Source organism: Centropristis striata, chromosome 20 (genome assembly GCF_030273125.1).
Source record: "Centropristis striata isolate RG_2023a ecotype Rhode Island chromosome 20, C.striata_1.0, whole genome shotgun sequence".
NCBI lineage: Eukaryota > Metazoa > Chordata > Actinopteri > Perciformes > Serranidae > Centropristis > Centropristis striata.
The window spans coordinates 19,730,901-19,751,082 of record NC_081536.1 but is presented as its reverse complement, the minus strand read 5'-3'; the positions used below and the strand labels follow the sequence as shown (position 1 = coordinate 19,751,082).

At 40.8% G+C, this 20,182-nt stretch overlaps 2 protein-coding genes across 3 annotated transcripts in view; both read left to right on the top strand.

Annotated features, from left to right (window-relative positions):
- Positions 1 to 12,253: 12,253 nt before the first annotated feature.
- Positions 12,254 to 14,453, top strand: znhit2 (zinc finger, HIT-type containing 2). Of its 2 annotated transcripts, none has more exons than XM_059359379.1 (2): positions 12,254 to 12,310; positions 12,578 to 14,453. In XM_059359379.1, the coding sequence occupies exon 2, from the start codon at positions 12,655 to 12,657 to the stop codon at positions 14,353 to 14,355; it is 1,701 nt and encodes a 566-aa protein (XP_059215362.1). In that variant the 5' UTR covers positions 12,254 to 12,310; positions 12,578 to 12,654; the 3' UTR covers positions 14,356 to 14,453. The 2 variants fall into 2 exon arrangements, with proteins under 2 accessions (XP_059215362.1, XP_059215363.1); XM_059359380.1 differs by having other exon boundaries at positions 12,259 to 12,310; positions 12,585 to 14,453.
- A 1,270-nt stretch (positions 14,454 to 15,723) lies between these two features.
- The window catches only part of lrpprc (leucine-rich pentatricopeptide repeat containing), a 61,891-nt gene continuing 57,432 nt past the window's right edge, over positions 15,724 to 20,182 (top strand). The window contains exons 1-11 of the mRNA XM_059359177.1: positions 15,724 to 15,931; positions 16,751 to 16,947; positions 17,214 to 17,336; positions 17,799 to 17,920; positions 18,193 to 18,251; positions 18,369 to 18,455; positions 18,567 to 18,693; positions 18,867 to 19,011; positions 19,099 to 19,256; positions 19,344 to 19,446; positions 19,582 to 19,689. Coding sequence (XP_059215160.1) covers positions 15,726 to 15,931; positions 16,751 to 16,947; positions 17,214 to 17,336; positions 17,799 to 17,920; positions 18,193 to 18,251; positions 18,369 to 18,455; positions 18,567 to 18,693; positions 18,867 to 19,011; positions 19,099 to 19,256; positions 19,344 to 19,446; positions 19,582 to 19,689 — 1,435 coding nt within the window. The 5' untranslated portion in view covers positions 15,724 to 15,725. The remainder of the gene's footprint in view (positions 15,932 to 16,750; positions 16,948 to 17,213; positions 17,337 to 17,798; positions 17,921 to 18,192; positions 18,252 to 18,368; positions 18,456 to 18,566; positions 18,694 to 18,866; positions 19,012 to 19,098; positions 19,257 to 19,343; positions 19,447 to 19,581; positions 19,690 to 20,182) is intronic.

Genomic DNA, 20,182 nt, shown 5'->3' with positions numbered 1-20,182 from the left:
GATATGTTATGTTGTATGTTCTATTTCACCTATGTAACTCTGTCCAGTTAATGAAAGAAGTTCTTTTTTCCAAACTTAACTCTCTTGTGACACAACATAAAAACACAGCAACATTGAGCCCTGTCATCAGCTTACCTCTAAAGTAAAGGCTTGAAACTCCATGCCAGTTTTTGTTTGATGATGAAAGGCCAAGTAAAACTGGAGATGAGGTCAAATATATTCAGTACAAAATATAGTACTAGATGTTATCCTCATTTTACCTCTCATACAGTATGTTAAATATGCAACCTGTGTTCACATTTGCAGCATTTAAAAATTCTTCATTGAGCAGGATTGTGTTTTGAAAATAAAAAAGTAAGCCAAAGGGAAGAAATAATCATTAGGTCATATAGGTGAGTTTGTGCTGGAAAAATGTTCATAAGATATCATTCAAAGCGTTCATGAGGATACTTTGGTATATTTGATGTGGTTATCATTTAGTCCAGCTAAATATGTATGCATAAGTAACTTTCATTAATCTTAATCCCAGAGTAAATTTGCATTCAACTGTGTGTGTGTGTCTGTGTCTGTGTGTGTGTATGTTGTGGTGTCGGCCCACTGCAGTGTGATCTAACAGCAGCTGACAGGCAGGTTTGAGGCCTCTCTCTAGGGTCCTCAGTGTGTGTTTGTGTATGTGTGTGTCTGTGTGTGTGTGTCTTGCTCTAGTGGTGTGTGCTAATTGGAAGCTCAGCGGGACAGGCAGCAGGTCCTCTGTAGTGCCTATGTGCGCATGTAGAATCATACACATTCTCTCGCTCGCTATCTCATACACATACACTCACACACACACACACGCATGCAGGCACCCCTCATACGCACGCACACACACACAGAGGGAGAGCTCAACAGCAGTCTGGTCCTTTAGCCTTTCTACATTTAACATGAGTCCAGTCTGCAGCCTCTTCACTTATTCATCCCTCTCCACCTCCTCCTCAGCCACCTCTCGCCTGCACTAACCTGAAACGACAGCTGCGCTGTGGCCAACGGAGACCTGCCCACCTCCCCTGTCTCACTGGACATCAGAAACACACACACACACACACACACAGACACAGACACACACACACACACACACACACACACACACACACACAGCTGTGCAGGCATTTCTTGATGAAGAGAAGAGAAGAGAAGAGAAGAGAAGAGAAGAGAAGAGAAGAGAAGAGAAGAGAAGAGAAGAGAAGAGAAGAGAAGAGAAGAGAGTGTGGGATCAATGGTGCACAAGAGAAGGAGGTGATGTGGTGTGTGTGTTTGTGTATGGAGGGGATCGATGGTGTGCCCAGTGGTGTGTGAATGTGTTATTTACCTGAACAGGCCAGGGACTGAAGAGATGAGACGTTCACCTTCTCCTGAGAAATCCCACAACACACACACTTACATGCAGACATGAGCACACATGCATTAATGCACACAGAGAAGAGAAGCACACATACATACACACTTCTACACGTGGACATACTGTATAGAAAACTACAAAAATAAATAAATAAATAAACACAGCAGCTGAAAAGTGGCAGTGGAGATTTGGTGCAGTGATCAATGGAGCTGGTCAATCACTCCTTCAATCACTCACAAAACACAATGTTTGTGAACTGGTATTGTTGACATATATAAAAGGCATGAATGAAAAAAAAATAATACAACCCTTCACTGACCCTTGAGGGAACTTTTCTCTTCACCTCTGTCAACAGATGTTACAGAGCAGGGTCAGCATCCCTTGAGCTGGCAGGGCTTCAGTGTCTTAAACACACCAGATGTTTGATTCATTATCAGACCATCCTAATATCCCTCATAAAAACACAGCAACATTAACTATGTCTGCTTCAATCAAAAAAATGTTGGTAAAAGCTAACTGAAGGCATTTTAGATCCGTTTTTGACAGACAAATATGTATCAATAATACTGAATTAGGATAGCTTCATAATTTCAAGTTAAGATGTTAAATTAAAAAATTAAAAATAAAGATTTCGATACTGTGTTCGTACATGACTCCACAGTGTGTGTGTGTGTGTGTGTGTGTGTGTGTGTGTGTGTGTGTGTGGGTGTGTGGGTGTGTGTGTGGGTGTTTTGCTGGTTTGATGTCGTTACTTTACAGCATGTCTGACAGCCAGCATATGATCCTGAGACAGCATGACAGCTGCCTTCACACCCCTCTCACCGTACACTCGCACACATACATACACAAATACACACAAATACATGCACAGTGAATGACAGCTTCGCCACCCTGTGACAGACCTGCTACATCCACCAGCAGCCAACAGGCCCAAGGATAGAGAGGTGGGAAGGTTGACGATCAGACGGAGATTGGGATTAAGAGTGTGACCTGAGGCTAGACAGGAGACAGATACACAGATGGACAAGACACCAACGGGCTGGTGGATGTATGGATGGATGTCAAAGGTTAGGTGGAGATCTAAGCGAAGATTGAAGAGGGAGGAAAAGAGGAGGAAGTGGGTGTTGAGAGAGAATCAAGCAAAGAGAAGATAGTGAAGAAAGAAGACACATTCTACCAATAAGTAGGTATGGGAGAAATATTTGTTAAAGGAGAAGTTCACCTTTAAAATGCCCACATGTGTATCAGTCACTCACCCTATCTTTCCTTGAATTCTTGATGAAAAAAATGTGTTTTGTAGTAAACCCATGATGAATTGAAGTAAGAGAATAAGAACATATCAGTAAAAGTAATGGCGTCCTGACCAGAGAAAGAAGTCACACTCATTCTATGTGTAGCATAACGGCCACCTGCTGGTTTCCCCTCGGGTCACACTGTTAGCTCTGTCACCACTTTTGCCATTTTTAGGTAGCACCGTTAGCATTGTCGTAACAATTTGCAATATCTTGCACAACTCATTTAGTGAAAAGACAAAGTGTGTAAGCAACAGCATGTGTTTGTGAACTGAGCATATGATTGCATATATATATACAGACTTGGATTATACTGTATGAGTTGTGAGAGAGGTTGTAACCTGATTTTTTGATATATTTTTGCGCCACCCAATCTAAACTCATCAAGGATTTACTCTTTGGATTCTCTGTTCACCATAGAGGCATACAAGAAAAACAAAGTTTAAAACAGGGTGAGTTATTGACACAAATAATAATTTTAAGGGTGAAATAATATAATAATAATAAGCCTCGGTGATGCTGAGGCTGTAAATTGAGCTGAATCACAAATCTGCAAAACAGCAACATTGCACACAGCCAATGAGCAACAGCATACAGGCAATCAGCTGCCACAGAGACCATTTTACATCATCATCTGACAGCCATCCGATCTTGAAAAGTTGTCTCTCCCACATCGCCCCAGGCCAGCTTTTGCAGGCAACCCCACCCCCAGCCGTCTGCCCTGGAGGAACGCGGAGCCTCTAACTGATAAGTGCCAAGGCTTTAGGGGGGTTGAAGGGTGGTGGGAGGTGAGTATCCATTGTTGAGGCGCCTTCATCGGAGCGCAATGGCAGGCAGTGTCTTTCTCACCGCTGCCTAATGCGACGAGACATGCCTGACATTCCACACCACATATATCAAAAGAGAGCTCTAGACTTGCTACATATGTGCTTACACAAACACTCGTGAAGCACACACACACGCACACACACCAAGGACCAAGGAGACGACAAGAGAAAAACAATGAGTGTTAGGGTTGAGGCAGATTTCAGATGTATGAATTCCTTTCCCCATTAGTTTGCTCTGTATCATTTTGTTGACCTTTTTCTTCTTTTCCTGCGTACCAATCGCATGTCACGGTTGAGAGGGCCTGTGCCTGCTCTGACGATGACAGGCATGTTGTTGACATCAGCGTCGGGCTGTTCATCTACATGCTTGTTTGTTTGCGTCTCCTCTTCCATCCACTCAATCCTCCAGAGTTGGCACAGTGACAATTTGCGGAATATAAAACTTGATCGGATTTGATTTCCGGGCAGCCGTGAGAAGGTGAAGTCAACAACAGGCTCGCCCAAGGTGAAAATCAGCACTCTGAGGATGGCTGGGGCTCCTTGTGCTGTAAAGCTATCATGCAAATGGCTGAAAGAGGAGATTAGAGCAGAGGAAGGTGACAGAGGTGTGGGTTTTGTCTTCACGCTTGTGTTGAAAACCAAATACAAAGAGAGCTTTTAAGATTTCAGCATGAAATAAAGGAAAGTACTCCTTTATATTCCCAGACCAGCTATATCTTTAACCTGAGATGCTGTAAATGTCAGCCATTATTTGAAATATAGGCTTTTTTTACACGCACATTTGCTATAAATGAATCGGTTTGGGCATTAACAGGTCTTTAAAACAATATAAATGTCTGTGGTGCTTTTACTTTGACAGAAACTGTAAATATGTAGTAAAACCACACACCCATACAGAGCACCCCGTGCTGAGCTTGAGGGCAAGCTCACCGTAGGCCTTTTCCCAAAGCAGAGGTGATGTGTCCTGGTCCACTAATGTCAACATCGCAGCCAGGGTCGGAGAGCTGTCAAACACACTAACACACAACCTTTTCTGGCTAACACTAACACAGTAAGAGTGTGTGATTATATGCATGCCCAAAATGCCAAGTGTTCCCCTGTCCCTTCGCAATATTTGAAAGAGTTCCTCTATTGTGTTGCCTTGCCTTGCCTTCAAGGTAAACACACAGTATCCTACAGTGAGTGTGTGTGTTAGGCTTTGCTTTAGAATTATTCCTCCTGATGCTGTGAACTGATCAAATTTAATGATATTTCACAAGTAGTCATTGCCTGTATTTAGCTGTTTGAATATTTGACCAAAAATAATAACAATAATAATATCATAAGGATATAATTATGGCTCTCGATGCAGTCAGGCAACATGCAGGTTTGATTATTAGAGCAACAGACTGTTTTAAACTTTCATTTGTGTTTAGATTTGTGACCTGTATGTTTCTTACAAAGATCTTTGCATAATTTCAAATATGTGGATGTAAACAGGCTTTTCTCATAAACTGTTTAGAGTTAAACGTACGAAAAATAATGCACTATAGTTCTTAGATACCTAATGTAATGGTGAACCAGTAGACACAGTTTAATGCACTACATTATCAATTTAAGTCATTCTTTGTATGAATATAATGTAATTTCTAACACAGCATAGTATTACAGCAATTGCAAAAACAGCAAATATCTAGTAGATGCTTTATTATGATTATGGGCCGGCTCTCCACCTTTATACAGTGACTTACATCTTTATTCTTTCTCCCCAATTTAAAAGAATATCTGCAGAGAGCTACCTATAGAATAGCACATACATTTATATTTTCATAAACATATTATGCTGAACATATACATTGTGCCACGTTTCATTTGTCAAGCAAGAATACAGCAGTGACACACACACACACAGTAAATGAGTTTGAACACACATCACACACTGGACATAGCATGCGGTGACGGCATGTAAGTGTTGGAGCGTGAAGGGTTTTCCCTGCTAATACGGATATAATGAGGTGACTATAACTATATCAACGTCCCTGTGTGAGAGCGCTGCCCGAGCTCAGGAACAGTTGTTTTGTTGATCTGCGAGACAATTCTTCGTGACTCACACCTCATGGAAGAGAGAGTTAAAGATAGATGGATAGAGGTAACAAGAGATAGATAGAGGTTGATAAACAAGAGGAGACAACGGCCAGTGTGTTGTTTTGACTGTGCTGAGGGGAGAGTGAGGCCGACAGTGAGTTGGCCTACATTCATGTAGCTTTATGTATGAAGGGAAACAGAGAGACAGGCCTGTGTCTATCTAATTATTCATCCACACAGTTTGTGTGTGTGCATATGCTGCAGATACTGTGCATGATGCATAATTTAGATCAGTGAATCCCAACCAGGGGTACTTGTACTGCAATAGGGGCCTTCAGTTACTGGGGGTGCATAGTTGAGAAGTGATGAATACATGTTGAAATAATTAGCTAAAACTAATGGATAACACTGAACTAAAAGTAATAGACAAATTATTAAAGCAGTAGAATAGTTAAGTTTAAAACTGTTGAAAAAGTGAAGTAAAGAAAAAGTAAAAGATATATGGTTAAATAAAGATAAACATAAGGAAGCAATAGTTGAAATAGGGCTAAAACAAACAAACAAAGATAAATGTCTGAAATAAAGGTAAAGGTTAATGGTCTGAATAAATCTTATAATCATGGATAAATAGTTAAAATACAGCTCAAAGTCAATGATAAATGTTTGAAATAAATGCAAAAGTAAATGGTTGAAATTATGGATACATGTTTGACATAATAATAAATGGTTACATGGATAAATGGTTGACATAAAGCTCGAAATTGTGATGAAAAGGTTGAATTAAAGCCGTGGATAATTTGTAAAGCTGAAAGTCAAGGGTAAATCGCTGAATAGTTAAAAATCAAGCATAAATGTAATGTTGAAATTAAGCTTAAAATCATGAATAAATGGAAGAAATATAACTCGAAATCCTGGATGAATGGATTGGCTGAAATTCAAGGATAGATTAGTTAAGATTCAGTTAAAAGTAAAGGATAAATGCTTGAATTAAAACTTAAAATCATGGATAAATGTTTGGAATACAGCTAAAGATCATGGTTTCTGTCACTCCACATATGGTAGTAGTAAAAATGCCAAAAAAGGGATATTCGAGTTTATCTAACAGGCCTGTGAGGGTGCATCAGACTAAAACAGTGATTTTTTCATTTTTTAAGGTGACATACTTGATAACATTTTCACTTTCAGACTCTAAAAGTATTAATCTCCATCAAATGTCCCAGAAGACACAAACACACACACACAACATATCACAGCACAGTTGTCTCTGGCATTTCAGTGATTTAGAGCGTCATCCCTGGTTGCCACTAGCTGGAAACTGTGATCTTCACATATATGACACCTCAGCTCAACAAGGTCCATACAAACACATACACACACACACACACACACACACACACACACTGAAGGGATGTGTCAGCTCTGCCTCTCCTGCCGTCACATTCTCACTTCCTGATTTAGACAGACAGAGACCAATCCTTTGGGACACAGACACACTTCTCTCTTTCGCTCCCTCGCTCCTTCATCCATTCCTCCCCTCTTCTTGATCCGCTGCTCCCTCTCGTGGGGATGGAGGGAGGCGGGGCCGGAGGTTAGACAGATGGAGGCGGGTGATACACCGATACACAGTCAGTCTCAGGTTTGCTCCTGCGGGAATGGTGTGATGGAGAAGGGGAAGTGAAGGGAAAGACATGGAAGTCTCACTCTGTTTTCTTTTTTTTTTCAGTCATGAGAAGAGGTCAGGCTTGTTAGAAAAAAAAACAGAAAGAAAAAAAAGACAGAAAGTGCCACATTTTAATGACTAGTCAATCACGATTCATACACAAATATTCTGTATCAATTATCAAATATGAATATTTTAGATATCTTGGGAATAATATTTACTGTTTACACATTCCACCAGCCTGTAATAGGTCTGACAGTCTCAAGAAACTTGCTCCACTAGAATTTAAAATAAAGTTAAACAGGCTTTAGCACTATTTGGCTGTACAGCATGAGTTTGTATTGACTGGCTGCTGCTTGTTAAGGGGTTTGGCTGTCATCATTCCACATGTTTTCTTCACTCTACAGAAGAGGACAGACACGTTGTAAGCAGTATTCCCAACAGCCCCGTCTGAGAGAACAACACTCTCTGTGTTTTGTGCAATACACTGGAAAAATAAAATGCTTTCCACATAATTCAAGCCTAAAGCAGAGTATGGAGACCAAAAATATGGCCACTGTCACTGAGGACTGTCTTTTATGTCCCCATATTCGAATCAGTATTTATTTTTAACCATTAATGTTCTATAGTGTATTTATTTATTTAACATTTTGCCAGGAAAGCCGGATTGAGATGCATAAAAAGCACCTTCTTGAAGAGTGTTTTGGTTGAGATAGGTGGCAATAGCAATGATTGACAGGCAAATAACAATTTAAAAAAATCACACAGAATATGCCACCATCAGAATTGTGATTATAAAGTCACAAATGAGATTTCTAATACAAGCAGATAAAATATTTAATAATAAAAACATCCTTAATAGAGGAACCCAAGAACTATCTAAAATCATACAAATGGAACAATTGAAAAACAAACAAAAAACATCTTAATGAGACGAAAGACTGAAATTGTAGATCTAATCTTAACACATATATGCATTTATTATTATTATTATTATTATTATTATTATTATTATTATTATTATTAATAGTAATAATAATAATAATAATAATAATAACAACAACATTATTATTATCAATAATAATGTGAATGCTGATTCAGCAGAAGAAGAGAAAGAGGAAGAATTACGTTTTATTTGTTATATAATTCCGTTCAATTTGCTATGGACCTCTTTGAAAAGTACTGTTATAGGCAAAAGCTTTCTGTCAACTGGGAAATATATGTAATGTTCATGTTCATTGTCTATAGATTATCCAAATAATACTCTATTTGTTACACAAAAACACATTAAAACTGGGAGGTAAGGAGTAAGAGAGAGGGGTGAGATAACCAGTATGTGACTGACTGACTGACTGACTGACTGACTGACTGACTGACTGACTGACTGACTGACTGAATGAACACAAGAAAAAGCCCCAAGATGCAAAATAACAGTACATCAAATCGCTGGTGTAGAAAAAGTAATAGTAGATGAAATTACTGGTGTAGGCTACTGTGATACATCGGACCCTCTATTTCCTTCCTGGTTAGAGAGAGACAGAGACAGAGAGAAGGCTGACTTCTAGAGTGCTGCAAGGTTTCTTTTTCCTTCTTCCTGCTTGTTTCTACTGTCACTGCTGTCAACAGCCGCTTTAGGTCACTGAGAGGCTACCGCTCCATCTACCTGTGTTTTAGCAAATCACACGCCACACTGCACCCAGCACACACACACATACACACACTCAAAAGAGAGAATCCATGGTCCAGGCGGATCAAGGAGCTGCACAGGAAACACGGATTTGTTTATGTGGATTGAGTGACCTGGCAAAGGTTGTCAGTTAAAGTAGGGAAGACAGAGAGAAGGAGAGAGGAGGAGGAGAGGTCTGTGGAGGCACAGTGAAGCCTTATAATAATAGGTAAATAATAGATCCTGGAGATGAATTATTGAAGGAGTACATTGATGCTTTCATGCTGGGGAGCTGAGTTTACATTCCTGGACTCATTCATGAAAAAAGGTACATGGAGAGATGAAAGGGGGATGAGAGGGTGAGGGAGAAAGAGGGTGTTGTTGCTATGTCAGGAGAGTTCCCCACAATACATCTTCCACCACCACACACACTGACACTCATACCTCTTTTCTACCAGCATAGAGCCAGTTCCATTCAAGCATCTCATTTTTAACCATTCAGAGCATTTCTAGCAAAAATAAATTGGTTCAGAACAGGAAAAGTTGGTTCTCCAAAAAATACCAATACCAAATAATAGCAGGCGTTCCTCAACCTGAAGTGAGAGTGCAGAAGTCATTCAGTCAAACTGAAACACTTGCTTCTGGCAGCTGATAAAGAAAGTGGACATGAGACACAGACAGGACACTCAACCCCCCAGTCCACCCACCCACACACACACACACACACCCCTATGATGCCAGATCCTTTTGGGCTGACAGGTGCCAGAACAGTCTACATCAACATAGGTCTCGTCTCTCTATCTTCTCTTCTCTTCTCTTCTCTTCTCTTCTCTTCTCTTCTCTTCTCTTCTCTTCTCTTCTCTTCTCTTCTCTTCTCTTCTCTTCTCTCCTCTTCTCGAGATGAACACACACACACACACACACACACACACACACACACACACACACACACACACACACACAACCCTGCTGCTGTACAGTAGACAGCTCCAGACATGCCAGGGCTGGACATGCCCAAAAGGCAGAGCCTGTTCCCTGTCACCTATCAGCTGGTGGCAGACAGTGGGACATGTGTGTGTGTGTGTGTGTGTGTGTGTGTGTGTGTGTGTGTGTGAGTGTGTGTGTGTGTGTGTGTGTGTGTGTGTGTGTGTGTGTGTGTGTGTGTGTGTGTGTGTACACTGTGCAGCACATTTACATTTACATTTTAAAACCCGAACACTTTCCCCAATATAATACGTCAGGAGAGCATAGACTGAGCTCCACATGCACTACACTATATATGTCAAGGCTTATTTCATACTCATCATAGATTTTCTTGATTTTTTTTTTCTGTCAAACAAATGATCTGCATGTTAACTGACACCACAAGGGTTCTAATGGTGTGTGTTTGTGTGTATAGGAATGAAACATTTGTGATGGATGAAGGAGGATGTAGAACATAGATGCAAGTGCGACACAAGGGCCAATGCCAGCCCTAAGACACATTTTGAGCCTCCCCCGACATAACATGAAATGCATGCAGAATTTCACTTTGATTGGCTTACATTTAATATCTTTTCCCAATCTCCACCCCTTGTAGAAAGCCACTGGTTGTATATTTTTTATGTGCAGCCCTCAATCATATGCTGGCTCTCTATATTGGCAACAAAACATTGTGTATGAGCATTACAAACTTCTGAAGTAGAATGTGTGTGTTATTTTTATTGAAAATACATACATAAATTTTGTAGCATGACATGATGCAACAACTAATCAAAATAATCAGGAAATTATTTCCATCCAAATGCCAAAATAAGAGAAAAGCTTTCCTAACCTGGGAAAGAAAGTGGAGTCTGTAAGTAAGCTTGTGGATTTAGTGTTGGGGGTCCTAACGTGTCAGAGGACATGCCAGGGAAGAATAAAGGAGACACGAGGAGGCAGCAGTCCACCCAGGACTGTTGGCACAGCAGCCAGGGGCGGGGCCAAGACAGCATGGCACACGTCAACCTCAGACCCCCCTCCTTCTCCCCCTTTACCCACAGGCTCTGACAGGCAGCACGGGAACCCCTCGGCCCAGTGAGGGGTGGACGGCCATCTGACAACTCCCCACCTGCGTGACCTTTACCATGCTTGACCCCCTGCAGGAGACAATCACCTCATAGCAAACAGCCCCACGGGAGATGTAGACACACAGCACAGTGAGGAAGACACACATGTAGATAGACGTGTATAAATGTACACACAGATTGACAGAGAGTTTGATAAAGGGATATGTGACATGCATACATGCTTGTGATGAGTCATTCAAATCTGGGTGGCTGCTTTCCAACAACAAAGAAGCTCTGACGCAAAAAAAATCACAACTTTTTATCATTACAACAGTTTGTTCAGTAATTTAGTTTCCAGGGTCGTCCATGGATAAGCTCATCTTTAGAATTAACAATCTTAATTCAGACCAAACAAAAAGTTGTGTGGGCAGTAGAGCTGCATTAGTTTATCAACAGAAAATAAATCGGCAATTTTTTAAACATATGATTAAACATTAGTCATTTTTCATACCCCCAAAAAATGTAGAAAATGCTGTTTTCAGCCTCTAAAAGGTGGAGATTTATTGCTTTTCTTAACAGGCATTTGTGTAACTGTTTATTTTTGTATGTGTTTTATAGTTTCATCACAAAATATGCAATTTAAATGTTATTATTATTATTATTATTATTATTATTATTATTATTAGTGTTATTATAAAATGTAATGTATTTTCCCTACCAATCAAAACATCATTCATCATGTCAGAAGCTTGAATGTTGTTCAACTAATGTGACAAACCAACCACCAATCTCAGCCAAGACACTCTCCAAGACTTTTTATGAATCTAAATCAGGCTTTCCTGGCCAAATAGATGATAAATAAATAAATAAATAAATAAATAAATAAATAAATACGATTATCTCCCTTTATGATTCTATTGTTATTTTGAGAGGTCAGGAATCCAGCGGATCTCCCCCATTCAGGAAAAAAAAACAGTATAAAGAACATTTAAACAGTTAAAAATAAACACTGAATACAGTAAAGGGAAATAAAGCAATGATGCAAGCATATTCACTGATTGACAGTATTTTTCAGTCTCTATGATCTGTTTTAGGATTAAATTATGTGTATGTATTTTGTTTTTACAGTATATTGCACAAAACAGAGATTAGTGGGTTGTGAAACAAGCTGAAAGCCATTGGGAATACTGCAACAACATGCCTGTCCTCTTCATCATTAGTAGTAGGGGTTGTTGTTAGTAGAATATAATAGTTCAATAATAATAGCACAAGCAAGTACCGCCAATTGTAGCAGTAAAACTCTGCGCCTTTAAGGCAATGAGACGTCATCAACAGGCGACACGGCGGTTTGATTTGGACTACATACGTGAAACGTTGGTGGTGGTCCAAATGTTGGACAGTAAGTACATTTTGCTCTTTAGGTTAAGGACGCACATGAAGGCTTGATGCATTAACATTGAATGTTAGTTTGCAAGCTTTCTCAGCGACTTTTAGGGTGATGTTAAAGCCTTTTAAGGATGTAACGCGACGTAAAATGCACACTGTTTGTAGCTAACGTTAGCACCTCAAACTGTCAAACACATCTTGTGACAGAAACATATCTAATGATAACATACATCCCTGCTAACTAACTAACAAAGTACTGTTTTTTTTTTATTTTCTTAAGCGTTTAGGTTACCTCTTTTGGACCTGTGACCTCACAACTTTCTCTTTCCTTTGCCACAACATCGCGCTTCACCCGCTATGAATCCAGTAATTAGACGGAGACTTCCTCCATCTGTGAGAAGTCTGCTGACAGACATCGGTCCCAAGGAGGAGTGGACTGACCCGGAGCCGGACACAGTGGAGAGAGACGGGGTTCTGCTCCCGTCCAGAGGAGCTGCTTCTGGACAGGAGGAGTTTCTCACGCCAGCAAAGACACAAGAGGATGGTGGTACTGCCAGGAGGAGTGCAGTCTGCATGCTGTGTAAACTTAAGCCCTCTTGCTACACCTGCCCTCGGTGTAACCTGCATTACTGTGGCTTGGCTTGCTACCAGAGCCCGGATCACTCAGTGTGCTCAGAGGAGTTTTACAAGGAGTCTGTCCTGCAGGAGCTGAAGGATATGGGGAAAACAGAAAGTGAAGCGAGAAATAAAATGCAGGAGATTCTTGTGGGACTCAGACAAAAGGCAGAAAAGACACATGGGGGGATGGGAAGCTTGTTAAGGGATGCTGGTGTTGTGTCAGAAGCAGGGGAAGGAGAGGTGACAGAGAATGTACAGGTTGTGGAGCTCCTTTCCAGGTTAGCAGAGCTTCAGCAGTCTGGAGAAGGAAGTGAAGCAGAGATGGAGGCTATTGTGAGGAAACTTGAAGAGATTGGTGGACAGGAGCTGGAGCATGGAGATGCAGATAAAGGAGCTGAATGTGCAGAAGGGGAGCTGGACTTGGCTGATCGGCTCTTAGGGCTGGATATTGACAAACTTTCAGAAGAGGAGCTGTGGGAACTTCTCAACGGCAAAGAGAAAGAGACGTTCATGAGTCTGATGAAGGGTGGAGCTCTTGGTGGGCTGGTTCCCCTGTGGAAGCCGTGGTGGGAGGAGCATGAGGAGGGAGGGAAAGCACTTGTGGAGGTGCTTGAGGAGGAATTGAGAAAACTGGAGGGAGAAAATTCAACAACTGTGGCTGAACAGGATGCTGTCAAAACATCACAAGAAGTGGTTCAGACTCAGGGCACATTAGCTTCAAAGTTGAGAAAGACTAAAGGAGCAAACAGGAAGAAAACAAGCAAAGAATGTTCAACAATCATCCCTCAAATTTCTGCCAAAATTCCAAAATTGAGCTCTTTATGTGCAAATCCATCTCCTCTTGTATGCTATGGTTTGGTGAATGCGCTCTTTGGCTATACCTTCACCGTATGCCTGCTTAACAATGACACTGATTCATTCATGTTTGAGTTCTGTGACATGATTCTTGCTCTGTCTGAGGCACTAAACTCAAGCAGGGTGTTCAACTCCATCCAAGAGGCCTTAGACTATGGAGAAACTCTCATGTTGGGTGGAGGTTACTTCGACAAGGAGGATCCTCTCGCGCCAGCCAGGGCGTTGGATGCCGTGGCTCACATCATGACCGGCCGAGACAGAAAGGATGCTACAGGATACTGCCTGGCAGCATTGAGTCAGATCCGCTCAGTGCTCTCCCAGGCCAGAACAGGCCTTTCTAAAGAGGGCGAGGAAGGAGCGAAGAGACAGAAGTTCTTCCTTGCAAGCAAGAAGTGTGAATTCTTTCAAGCCTGGGTGTTGGACAATGAGCACAGGATTCGTAGATTAGCTGTTGAGTTGTGGACAGAATGCAGTAGAAGAGAGACTGTAAGGAGCAGCATGCAGAAAGCAAAGAGTGTAGTTGAGGAGAACTTGAAGAAAGGGAAGAGCAAAGGGAATAGCAAGTTAATTGAAGAACTGAGCTAATCAAGTGTTTCTTGCTAATGCTGGTTTGTGTAAAAGTTCATGATTTCTATATATGCTATATATTTGAATAAATTACCTTTTCTCACTATGAAATTCAACCACTAAAAGGTCATTATTGGTCTGCACACATTCTGCATGATGAGAACTTTTTGTACTTGAGTAATTTTTTAAGCTAATACTTTTGTACTTTTACTTCAGTAATATATTTAATGCAGGACTTTTACTTGTAACCAAGTATTTGTACACTGTGGTATTGATCATCTTGCTGAAGTGCTGATTGGAATAACTATATTCTGAGATGAAGAAAAATAAACTACAGATTACTTATTCTTATGTCATGGCGATACATTTTGGTGTAATATTTTCTCTAAATAAAAATAAAACGGTACATGAAAAACAAAACTATTGAACATTATTGATGAAAGACACTGCATTACTTCTGCTTTCTTCTGTGTCATCAATGCTTTTTGGTTTATTATGTACTTGCATAGTGCCCTTAGGAAGTATGTATTGGTATAGTGGGAGATTAAGTAGATTTTTGAAATATGGCCAAATTAGGTTGTGTGTGGAAGTGGCGATGTACAATGAGGTGTAATACTCTTGCGTAGTGTTAATATACAAAGTGTATATACAAACTGCATATTGGGTAATACATGGATGTACATTGAGATATAAACTATTCGAATATTATTGGAAAATCCAACCTTGTAGAGCACTTTAAAACTCCGAAAAATAGGTAGGCTATATAGACTTACAGATGAGATGAGTCAGGAGTGGAAATCCAGTGCAATACGTCCTACGTAAACGATATTTTGAAAAATGAATTAAAAAATCGAGGATGCACACCTTCTTGCCATGCGCAAGCCACATACAAAATCTTAAATCAGTCTGACTAACAGTCAGAGAGATATGCCCTAGACACACACAGACGCTTCTTGCTTTTATAGATAAATGATTGGCTAGAAAACTTTCCAACTTTCCCTTTTTTTTTTTTTTTTTTTACCAGGAATTCTATTACATTTGGAATTGAGGTTGGGGATAAGAAAACGGAATTTCTGTTGAATAGTTTTGTCATTTTTTATTTTAATCCACATATGTAATGGTATGAAGACACAACCATCATTTTTGTGTGTGTGATGTAATCTGTGCTACAAACCACTGAAGTACATGAAAAATTATTGATGACTCAAAGCTATTGGAAAGACCCCTTTGATGTTTTTAATAAAAATGCTATTCTATTTTCAATGTGTGTTCCGTTATACCAATAGAGCCTGATACTACTTTTTGTATTACTTATCATATTTCTGCTTCATGGGGGTGGGGGACTCGCTGTACTCGCGATATTTCCTTTGAGCGGTCACGTGGTGCGGATGCCCTTCCACAGTGCGACAGAAAACATGGCTGCGCTCTTGAGATCAGCCCGCTTGCTAAAGATTTCGCCTTCGGGCTTGCTTCAGATCACTGGAACCAAGAGAAACGGGCCGCCACTCGGGCGGCTGTACAGCGGATGTCTCGGTGGAAGAAGCACCGGAGTCTGTTCCCGACAGATCAGCCCTGCTTCGGGACACGCGTCCAGGTATCACGCAGTCTGTTAGCCGGTTGTAGCTGTCCACGCATTAGCGTCAAGGCAGTGGTGTCATTGACCCAATGACATCACAGACACAAGTGTATTCACAATACTAATATGAACTGCATTTTTAAAGACAGATTAAAGACAATGTGCTGACATATGTGGCGTTATGTTGAAAATAAATAACGTACAACGTGATTAGCTAGTGTGGTAATCATGGCTCCCGGTTTACACAAGGTGATGATCAGATGTTGTATAACCAAGCTCACTGTCTCATAATTAGGCCAAGGACATTATAATAATCACAATAATCATTATATAATTTCAACGTTGGCTGTTTCTATACTTTTACATGAGATAAGCGATATAATTTATTTTGTTAAAAAGGCCCATCATGAAAACCATCAGTGCACGTTTTCATGCTGCCATGCTGCAGATATGAAGTTATTGTCAAACTAAGCATCTTATCATGAAGCACTAGAAGAGCTCAGCTGATGCTGAAAATGGTGGGGGGATTACTTTGCTGGGGCTTTGTCTCTCAAGGTCACAGCTATTGGCAAAAACTACAACTGTACTACAAACTATAAAACATGGCCGTTAAGAAGACAGAGCATCCAGAGATGTATATGTGTTACCTATTTTTTGACACATCCTAGTAGTGTTAGGATATCTGCTGATAAATGTCAGTGTCTGTGTTTCACCCACTACTCCATCTACTCTGTCTGTCATCTCACCTCTCTCTGAATTATCATGCTCTCTTCAGTGCTTTTTATCTCTCTCATCCCTTTACTCCTTTCACCAACCTCTGTTCCTTATCCTCCACAGTCGTGTGTGGCTGTATGCAATGGGGTGTGTGCGCAACTATGCCGTGGCCACAGAGCAGGTGGATGAGCCCAACATGGTGCCGCAGTCCAAGCAGCGTTATGAGTCGACCCTGTCCATGCTGGACAAATCATTGAAGAGAACTGGTCGCGTCACCAAGACGATGCTGCAAGGCATCTTACATGATATCCGCAGGGAAGGTAGGCAGGCGGAATAATGATCAGGGGGAGGGCAGATGAAGATGGAGAAAGTTAATTAACAATGTAATCAAGTTGCTGATGCCTCAGCCAGATTTTTCCCTAAGATCACTGCTCTCTCTCTGAGGCAGACTCCTGTTATGAACATGAGTAACGTGAAGTATATTGAACTAAGCATGTGTTATGTTTCTTCTACCGACTCTTTGTTTTTGTTGTCTTTTCTTTGTACATCTACATCCTTCTCAACTTCTGTTCTTGTGTGTTTGCAGGTCTTCCCAGTGGTAACACGGCCTTGTTATTGCTGCGTTGCTGTGGACCTCTGCTGCCAGAGCTGCCCTATGAGAAGCGCACTGAGCTGGCACATCATGTGTGGGATGTTCTGCAGCAGTTGGGTAAGAAGCTGCACCAATGGCAACAACTAAACAGTCTTATTATCCAGAATTAACCCAAAGTTAACCCCTCTAAACCCCACAACCAGCTGGCGGGTTAAAATAAATATTTACATCTACTGTTAAACTGTTCAAACATGATTTACCTGATTCATTTACCTGATGACCTCATGAATGACTCGGCTGAGACCAACAATCATGTGACCAAAATTCAACAACATTTTTAACTGCAGGCTGCTCACATAACCTTTTGTTGTTTATTTTAACAGTTTTGGGGGTCTTCAACTCGTAATATTAGACTGGGACTGAATTAGGGAAGATTACACTGTGGCTACATTATCTTTATGTATTATTTAATCTTTAATACATACACAAGGTTTTGTTTACTATTCAAGTCATGATGGTTTTTGTCACTGTATGTTTTAGATGTTATATTTATATTGATTTGCACATTTTCCTCTCTAGGTACTAAGTATGATGTTATTCACTACAACGCCTTGCTGAAGGTTTATCTGCACAATGAGTTCAAGTTCTCCCCCACCGACTTCCTGGCCAAGATGGAAACCGCCAACGTCAAGCCCAACAGAGTAAGCACTGAACTGAGCTTCAGGGGACAGTAATGACAGGAAACGCATGGTTCAATTTGAACTCATTAATCAAAAGTGTGCCCACTGAAGAGAAATGAACATCCCTATGATGACTATGGTTGATATGCAGTGCATTGTTATGCAATATATGTCTTCACATCACTTGGAAATGGAAATATCAACTCACCTGCCTTTCCACACGGTGTTTTAACATTTCCTGTTCATTTTGTGACTTCAAACACTGTTTAATTTCCTATTCATTTCATGCACAGATTACCTACCAAAGACTGGTAGCAGCCTACTGTAAAAATGGAGATCTCGAGGGAGCCAGGTAAGCATGTGTACAGTATCCAATAACTAATTGCTCCAGTAACTGCAATTAATCTTTTAAGACAAAAAGATATTAAGCTTTTTGGATTCCATTTTAATATCCTGTTTCCTTTCCCAGCACCATATTGGGTTTAATGAAGAATGAAGATCTACCCATCACTGAGGCTGTTTTCAACTCACTGGTGACGGGCCATGCTCGTGCAGGGTGAGTGTCACTGCTTCTGCTCTCTTAGCATCCGGTGTTTGATGCTTCACAATAAATGTTGATGTTGAAATAATTTAAATTTTAAACTAGCTGTCCTCTGTCACATTGCAGGGACATGGAGAGTTCCAATAACATGCTGACTGTGATGAGTGAAGCAGGAATTAAACCCAGTCCTGACACTTATATAGCCCTGCTTAATGCCTACGCCGAGAAGGGCGACCTGGACAGTTTGAAAAAGGTGTGTGCGTTTATTCATTTGGTTATCAAGAAGATCCTATTGTGCATTTTTTTTTATAACGCGTATGTTATGTTCCATTTCGTTCCCTTGGTTCCTGCTTCCTAAACTTCCTATTCCCTTGTTATGTCTTCTCTGTCTCCTTCCTCCTCCTCCTCTTTCTCTCTCTGTGTCAGACTATGGAGGCAGCAGAGAGTGCAGACTGCTGTCTGATGGACAGGGACATCATGCAGGTCATCTTCACTCTGGCCATGTCCGGACACGAGCAGCACACCCCAGAGATCATTAAGCGCTTGAGGCATGAGAGGGGCTACATCCCAGGTACAAACGCACACTTGATGTTTCTGCTCATCACAGTAGTCTTCAGCAGCTGAAGTAAGCCTGTTTTTTTTTTTTTCCTCTCTTCAGCTGCCATAAACTTGTGTGTAAATCTCATCACTAACGGCAAGGAGGGCACGGCTTTTAACGTCCAGAAGACTTTAACCCTAGTGCACTCTGAAAGTCCACAAGACGGTTCCTTCACCATTGGCAACTTCTTCCTCAAACACTGTGTCAACATGGACAGGGTACACATTTCACCCATTGCTCCCTATAACTGGTGTTGTTACAGTGTATGTAGAATATGAATTTTGATGTCTTTGTGTGCACTACAGCCAGTGGAGAAGATCGTCAGCTTTTGCAAAGAGCTCCAGGAGTCTAAGATGCACACTGCACTGTCCAGGACTCTGTTCTTTGCTCTCCAGGCCAACAAGAAAGGTACAACAGACACAATCACTTTTTCTCTACACATTTTCATCCATGCAAATAATATCAAGTTAAAGCAGTGATGTGAAACTTGAGTCCCTGAACTGAGTTATTTTTATTTTTTAATTTATTTTTACTTATTTACAGATATGTCTTTCGCGCTGATGAAGATGATGAAGGAGCAGAACTTTCCCATAAGGACCCACTACTTTTGGCCCCTCCTCGCGCAACATATAAAAGACCAGAACACTGCTGGTACACACACACACACACACACACACACACACACACCAAACACTTGGAGTAATATTCTATAGTTATTAAGTTGTGCATTCAAAATTTACCTGAAAATGATAAGTGGAAGCAAAGAACTTGTCGATCTGCAACCAAACCATAAAATGACTTTACATTACTTACTTCTATCTTGTGCCTAAGCTATCATTTGAAAGGCAGTAGATTCAGAAAAAACTGTAGATTTTAAAAGTGAACATGCTTGTAGTTGGATCCTGACGTTACTCAACCCTCATGTGAACAGCATGTGTATGTGAGAACCTAATGGGGGCTTTGGAGCCATAAGAAAGAAAAAAAAAAGTACCCACCAGTTGTTTATGTGTCCTATCTAAAATGGAGAGAGTTTTTTTGGTGAGCATGATATTTGCAGTTTATGAGCATGTGTGTTATTTCTGTGGTGTTGAGTGGATTATGACTTCCTCTGTACCAGAAAGAGCTTTTAAAGGAGTGTTCCCCT

Excerpts from the sequence above, each read along its gene's own strand:
- znhit2 (XM_059359379.1), top strand. The coding sequence starts at position 12,655 with ATGAATCCAGTAATTAGACGGAGACTTCCTCCATCTGTGAGAAGTCTG.